The 8,452-nt window shown below is 34.8% G+C and overlaps 1 protein-coding gene across 1 annotated transcript; it reads right to left on the reverse strand.

Annotated features, from left to right (window-relative positions):
- Positions 1–3,076: 3,076 nt before the first annotated feature.
- LOC111048117 (cuticle protein 8) lies at positions 3,077–8,201 on the reverse strand. The gene is made up of 3 exons (XM_022333975.2): positions 8,055–8,201; positions 6,685–6,855; positions 3,077–3,487 (listed from the first exon to the last, which is right to left on the reverse strand). Exons 1-3 carry the CDS (start codon positions 8,064–8,066, stop codon positions 3,227–3,229), a joined length of 444 nt encoding a protein of 147 aa, XP_022189667.1. The 5' UTR covers positions 8,067–8,201; the 3' UTR covers positions 3,077–3,226.
- Positions 8,202–8,452: the final 251 nt, after the last annotated feature.

Raw genomic sequence — 8,452 nt, forward strand, 5'->3', positions numbered from 1 at the left:
AAGATTATAAAGATATAATACAATAAAAAAATGTTGTCTGCTACGAGGCTTGAACTAATAACTGAAAAATGAGTATGCTAAACAAAGCCTTCTCTGATTGGTTTTCATGAAATTTCAATAATGTTTAAAATTCGACCGATTTCTGTGCGACCGGGCCTGAGTAGGTTAAACTCCTGACTGTCAGATAAGTTCGAAAAATGTATTTCTTTCATTAATTAATAATATGTTACAGTAGTATGACCTGAAAACTTTGATTGGGCCTACCAAGAAATTTACTTAGCGGAAAAGTAATAAAATACTAGCATATTCCCATTCTGAATAGAGCAAGAGAAAAGTTTCAAAATGCAATTAAAAAGTGAAGTTCCACAACTTGTGCTTCACACTGGAAGTTAACGCGGCAGCTTTCACCGATTGAACTATTTTGGAAGAAGTGGTGTTGAAAGTTTGACATATATCTTCCAGCTTCAGCATTTTCCTCCTCACCAACAAAGTGAATTACGCTACTCATTCTTTTTACTGTATATTCAGAGCTCCACTTTTCATCAATGAAACATTTTTTCTTGATGTTGTATTTTCAAAAAAGCAAATCACTCATTTTAATGCATGAAGCTACTGAGAGAATACCGGATTAGAAGAACAGACAGCCTAGGCAGCTGCCTAGGGGCCCGCGTCGCAATACTTAGTTTTCTTAGTTTTAGACTTAAACTTAATCTGAATAAGGATCAAACTTAATCTTAGTTTTAAAGCGTTTGAAGATACATTGGTCTATGCTTCCTCACTGAAAATTCGATTTCTATATTTGATTTATCTATTTGCGAAACCATCTACATCAAACAATCAAGAATTTTCATGAAAATATGGCCATTTCAATGGCTATTAATTCTCCGTGCAAGTTATTCCTTCACAGTAGCAACCGTGCCCTCAAGATACATAATTTGTGAGATTCCAACTAATGCAACCTATAAGTAGAGCTCTCTGAGTAAGATGACCCATTATGATGACTCAATGCAATTTTCGTAAATGAAGCTCATATAAAACGACGACACATTCATATGATAAGGCAACCCCCTTTTGGTTTGACAATACGACTCATCCAATTCCTCTTCCTCCAAATCATCCAGGAAAGTGATAGGCTAATAATTATTGTAAACTGAATTCAGCCATTACTATTCATTTTGAAAACAAAAAATGCTTCTAATAAGACAGTAATAGGCTTACGATCATGTTCCGCACTCCATAAATCTCAATGCTGAATCGTCTGCCAATAAAGAGGAATTTCGACCTTTTTCAGATAGGGTAATCGGATGTCGTTGAAAAAATCACTGTGTTTCTGACCTCTACTATCGTTTGAGAAGCTATTGTCGTGAATTTATGTTTAAAAATTACAGAATCAATTACTTTTATCACAACTACAATGTTCAGAAGATATTATTCATAAGAGCTTGAATACACATCACAAAAAATATATTCGGAATGGGATATATACTTCTGTAGCTGGAGTTAAATAGCACCCGGTATACCTTGTCTTTGGATTTTCCCTGCAGATTTCTACGTAGAAAGCTTCAATTTCATATATATCAAGTACAAGCAGATAGATTCTCCCAAGACGAGCTATTAGGTCCAGGACATATCCTTCTAGTTAGCATCAACTTTAACTTGCATGAAGTCCGATTTTCACAAAACTAGAACTCATGGTTTGAGCGACAGTTGACTCTAAACCAACAAAACATCATATAACAGAAACAATTTGAAATCATTTGGCTGGATCTAAGCGCCGTTTTTGTGGAATCGGGCCGCACTGGATGATGGTAGAGGTTTATTTCGTTGATTATTGAGATTGCAGCTCCTTGAATCTAAGAAGAATCCTCGTGAATGATTATCACGAACTAGTCTCAAAAGGCAGTTACTCTTTGTCTCTTTCAACTGGAGCACAAAGCAACGAGTATAATCGATTCTCCAATCAGAGCGATCAGATAATTTATAGAGATTAAACATTTATAGTTTGTGTAAAATAAGTTGAGACTTGGAACTCCTTCCGAAGAAATTACAGGGTTGCCAAATCGTGTAAAATTGCAACTTTCTCAAATTTCCAATTCAACGTCAGAATTAGATGTAGAATATCATCCTCGATATGCTAGTAGTACTAAAATGGCTATTTTTTACGCGCAGTTGTAGAAAAAAGCACTTTCGACTAATTTTAACAATTGGAAAAAAAAATCCAATTATTTGTGTGAAACCTTCTCGCTTTCACCACCTACTTATCTTTTGAAACAAAAAATTTTCTAGCATGTCGAACATTTCATGTTTTATGCTCGAAATGTCTCGACATTGACGAACATAATCATTCACTAAAAAATAACTATAAGTTGGATAAAAATGATTCAGACACCAATAGAAAGGAGACATTCTCCCCATTAATTTGATACAAAATTATTACGCATTACGACGCCCCAAGATTCTGAGAGAAGTGATATTCATAAGAAAAACAAATCTTCGCGATGTTTCCAATTTTATCATAGAAGTTCATTTTCCTTCAACCCTGATGCTTTTTTAGTACTACTATGATATCGGGAATGATATTCTACATCGAACTCTGCCGTTGCATTGGAAATTTGAGAAAGTTGCAATTTTACACGATTTGGCATCCCTGTAATTTCTACGGATGGAGGGCCAAGTCTCAATTTATTTTACACAAACCATAACCTAAAAATCGAATTCAATACTATGAAGGGTTTTTCTGAGCAGTGTTTGACTTAGGAGCTGATAACGGTATGAAATGCTAAAATTCAATTTCACCCGGATAGATAGGTGATCAATGCTCAAACAGATGAACAGTTTGGAATATGCTAGCTCGGAATATTGATGGTACTCTGGTGATCAGTAGGCCAACTCCCGTTTTCAAGTTGAAGGATAACTACTTGAGACTAGCTCCTATTTTGTGAAACAAATTATTTTGTAACACATAATTATATACAGTATTTATAATTATATAACACATATTTATATTAGAATATATATTACTCCTATTCCTACATGTGTGAAACAAAACTGTAGGAAGAAATGAATAAGACCGATATATGATTTCAATACAAAAGTTTATTAAAATATATACAACTTATACATTTTTTAGTTTTAACATAATTTGTTTGACTTATCGATGATAGCTAATAAATATCGGGTTGATGGATGGCGGTGGTGGGTGGGGGGGAGGAGGCTGACTAGCTGTCTAGTGATGGTAGTAGGGTGCTTTGATGACAGGGAGGACTGGTGCGACGTACTTGACGACCGGCTTGGGTGGAGGAGGTGGCAGGGGGGGTCCGAAGGGCTCGTACTTGACGACTGCGTTGAAGCCGGTGTGGTCGTCAGCGGTGTACTCGACGATGCGACGGCGACCGTCCGGCTGCACCAGGCTGTACACTCCCTTCACAAGTGGACCGTCACGTGATTCTTCCTGTGCCTTGATGTCGCCCGTGTGCTCGTCTTTCACCTAAAAAAAGAATAATAGAGTATAATTTGTAATCTGTATAAATAATAAGTGAATATTCATTCAAGCCAATTGCTATAGAGAGAACGAGAGAAGTAAGTATATACAATTAAAGTGTGCTAGTTATACAGAAAAATATGTGGCAATTATAAGTAACCGAAGATTAGCTATGAGCACAGAATTAATAATAGCAAAATTAATTATTATAGGAGATTAATTATTAATTAATTAATTAATTATAGGAGAGTTCTCTGCTATGAGATATTTGTCATCGATTCATATTATTCAAACATTTTGTATAATAAGGGTTCTCTTTAGTCCTCTTGAGACATTTCCCACTTTCCTAATTTCCTAAATTGAAATGAATCCTAAATGAATCCAGTGATGTAAGTTGATATTTTAGTAAGATTTTCTAATTGAAAAAACCAATTCCATATGAATAAAAGTGATAAAGCTAAAGTATAATCCTATTATATTAAGCGAGCAATTTCTGTATATCTGTTCATATTTTTATATCCGGTTATTTTTATATTTTTATATCCGGTTATTTTTACTTTCCTTGCCCTATTACCATAGGTAAGGAAAGTATTGCTTACCAAAAAAATTAAGGTACCCTAATTTCAAGTTTTCTATACGTTTCAAGGTACCCTGAATCCAAAAACATGATTTTTGGGTGTTGGTCTGTGTGTGCGTGTGTGTGTGTGTGTGTGTGTGTTGTGTGTGTGTGTGTGTGTGTGTGTGTGTGTGTGTGTGTGTGTGTGGTGTTGTGTGTGTGTTGTGTGGTGTGTGTGGTGTGTGTGGTGTGTGTTGTGTGTGTTGTGTGTGTGTGTGTGTGTGTGTGTGTGTGTGTGTGTGTGTGTGTGTGTGTGTGTGTGTGTGGTGTTGTGTGTGTGTGTGTGTGTGTGTGTGGTGTGTGTGTGGTGTGTGTATGTCTGTGAACACGATAACTCCATTCCTAATCAACCGATTGACTTGAAATTTTAAACTTAAGGTCCTTATACCATGAGGATCCAACAATAAGAAATTCAATAAAATTGAATTCAAAATGGCGGAGAAAATGGCGGATAATTACTATAAAACCGTGTTTTTCACGGTTTTCTCGAAAACGGCTCTAACGATTTTCTTCCAATTTATATCATAGATAGCTATTTATAAGCCCCATCAACTGAGATGAGTCTCATTTCTGGAAAAATTTCAGGAGCTCCGTAATATTTTTGAGAAAAATGGCGGATAATCACTAAAATACCATGTTATTCACGGTTTTCTCGAAAACGGCTCTAACGATTTTCTTCAAATTTATAACATGGATAGCTATTTATAAGCCCTATCAACTGACATGAGTCTCATTTCTGAGAAAATTGCAGGAGCTCCGTAATATTCTTGAGAAAAATGGCGGATAATTACTGAAAAACCATGTTTTTCACGATTTTAACGAAATAACTTGACCGATTTTTTTCATACCCTGTATAGTTATTTATCAGCTCTATCAACTGGCATGAGTCTCCTTTCTGGGAAAGTAATGGGGGGTCCACCCCATCCTTGATAAATGGACTTAGTAACCTCCTTCTCGTGCATGGGGTAGGTGGGCAGCACAGTTCATGAAAAGAACACATAGTCGAGATATTTCTTCTGTAGAACAGCTGGTTTGGCGACTTTAAAAAAATGAGGACTAAGAAAATCATCGATTTTCACAATTTACACAAAGGAAAAAGTACTCTGAAAACAATTATATATACACATATACAGAAGTCTGATCGTAGTTTAAAATATGAGCAAGGAAAGTTGTGTGAGTGTACCACACCAGATTTTTATTATTATTTATATCTGGTTATCTGGTTATTTATGTTCAACGGATCTCGAAAACGGCTCTAACGATTTTCACGAAATTTGGAACATAGTAGGTTTATGATATGAAAATTTGATTGCACTAGGTCTCATTCCTGGGAAAACTCGCTGAAGGACATGAAAAGGATAACAATGATTCATCCTTGGAAAAACAGATGATAATTTGGTCGTCTGTCGAAACAGAAGATGCGTATGTGGGAGAGAGACAGAATTATTATTTCCAGCTGTGTATACAATCACTCAATCAGCGAGAAATTTTAAGCGACTTGATTAAAATAATCTGATTTGTTGAAATGATATAAACTACATAAATTATGATTCTAAACTATAGTATATCATAATTTTCAAAGTTATTCATTATTTGACAGTTTTAAGTGATTAGTGAGTGTTATTCAATTTGGTTTGTAAATAATCTAAATTAGAACTTTTTTGTTTTTAAATGTTTGGACTGAAAATTGAACCTGAATTCAAGTGTATGGAACATAACCTACTTTCTGGACTATTCATAGTGTATAAATCAAAATTCGGGGAAGAAACAGTTTTGGGCTGTGCCTGTTAGTCTTTCCCCAATCATTTTGAAGAATTGTGTTCTGTTTATCAATAGTTTATAAATAAATAACGAGCGAAGCTGGGCGCCCTGATATTATCCATTATACAAACATAATTACACAAAAGTATAATTTTGTATTATACTAAAACATCAGCATCTCTTGCAAAAATTTATATTACTCCATGACGAGGTCAATCGAGATAAAATTAAATTGGAATGTTTGAACTTCTGATGGAGTGGAATGAAGTGCATCTCCAATAAAGTCAATTTTCATGAGTCGAAATGCTCAAATGATTGCTCTAAACGCTACTTTAGACAATCTTAAGGGCAATCTTTAGACTAAGTTTAGGAAGAGAAGAAGTTTTGGGCTAGCTCCTGTTTTATCATTCCAATATTGTAATGTTTTGATCTCATACATGGATCATAATTTCAATTAAATTTAAAAAGTTTCTGGTGTAAATTTTGTTTGTTTTAAATTCAGGAGCTCGGTTTCACTCCACTGTCAAACCCTTCAATTAGCAAAATTTTCCATTTACACTTTGAACTCTTTTCATATTTATATATTTTGCTGAATGTGATCTTAATCTCAATAATATGAATGTTAACGGCTCAACTTACTTCACTTCGGAAAACCATTCAATTTTCATAGCATGTCTCTCCCATATGAGCAAATAAAAACTAATGGTATACATGAATGAAACTTAAAACTGCCTATGAAAAAATATCAAATTATCTATTCATAGCAGATAAATGATTCTATATTAAAAATTGAAACTGTATGCTTCATTTATGAGCGTTGGCCTACCTCATAGGCGAATGCGTATTTGGGATGAGCGACTGGCTCGGGAGGTGGTGCAGGCTTGTAGACAACAGGTGCATGGTAGACGGGTGCAGGGGCGTGATACACTGGCACTGCCAGGGGCACAGCTGATGTCACTGCCACCAACGCCATCAGGCTGCTAATAATGCTCATCATCTGTCCACAAAATCAATTTCAACATTATTATATCCAATCAATTATTGTCAATTTGCTTCACATTATAAGGTAAATTACATTATTGTAGTTCAATACGAAACCGTATTGTGGGAGTCCCATCCCTCTAAGTCATTCACTGGGATCATGATATATTACCAGAAATTAATGTTATTGGTTATGATAAGACCTCTTTGTAAAAGTGAATGAGATTAGTTTCGAATTCTTATGAGAACGAATTGCTAAATATTTGGCTGAATTTCTCTTGTTACGTGTGATTTAGTAATTTATTGTAGTTGGATTTCCAAAGTCCGAAAATTATTGAGTTATATTACTAGCTATTCTATCTATTTTATCTTTCTATCGATGTCAGAGCTCATCATTATTTGTATTCATAATTGCGAACGTGAATAAACACTTGAAAATTACTCTCATTTATTCAAATAGAACTCAAGAAATTAGAGTAAAACCTACATAGGATAGAATATTTAAAAGTTGATCATTTTCCGAATGAAAGATGAATGTGAGATTGGATTATATAATAGCCCAATTCTGTTAAATACTAACATAGACCATATCGCTATACGGGAATAGGATATCTACTTTTAATTGGAAATATTGTTGTTTTGGTTGATGAAAAGACAGAGACTCAAAGATTACGAGTAATAGCCTAATCAGGAAATTGACTCTAAATAACTGATAAACACAAAATTGAGAAGTTCATAGACTATGGTTTCATAAAACTTCACCTGTTGGATGATTACGAACAAAAAAGGATAAATTAGATTCAAAATACTAGTTGAATAATTATGTATAAACTAGTATAAATATGGATTATTCAAAGTGAAGGAAATTGGAGCAAGCATAAGGCTTTATTTTTTGTTTAAAAGAAAATATGAATATGGAAAAAGCAGACTTGTAAATTTATGTTTGATGAAATAAGTTGCTGATCAAATATTTTTCTCCATTATCCAGTAATCAAGGATGCGAAATGCGACATGCGAGAAACGGTGCAGGTGTAGAACAAACTCGTTTTTCATTTGTATATGTATACATAAGAATAGATTATTCCACTGGAACAATTTCTAAATTATACAAGGAAACTTATCAATTGGAAACTTACTGAAAATTGGTGAAGCAAAATACACACTTGGAAAATCGGATTTTCCAACTTAAATCGACAGAGTGGAGTAATAACATACCTTCAACGCCATTTCTGCAACCTGACTTGGAATGCACAACACTGTACAGTTGGTAAGCAGTCGAAGTACTGGACAATATTCGAACTAAGTAAGTCCCTATATTTATACCAAGTTGCAAGTACAACTTAATGCATGGCAAAGTGAGGGGGTGACCCATAACGGTGGCAGAAATATGATTTAGACTGCAATGACACCTTTCACTGCATGACTTTTGCGAGCCACGCCTAATTCTGCCCAAATTAATAATGGCAAAATGATTTCCAATTAACAGGTGAACTGCCACTGATAGCCTTTCTCCTTGCTAATTCCATATGCCCAGTCTTATTCACCTGCTGCAGCTTTGCCCTGTCTCAATTCGCATGATACATGCATTTTTTCACAAGTACCTATTCTATGAA

Source organism: Nilaparvata lugens, chromosome 1, assembly GCF_014356525.2.
Source record: "Nilaparvata lugens isolate BPH chromosome 1, ASM1435652v1, whole genome shotgun sequence".
NCBI classification, from domain to species: domain Eukaryota; kingdom Metazoa; phylum Arthropoda; class Insecta; order Hemiptera; family Delphacidae; genus Nilaparvata; species Nilaparvata lugens.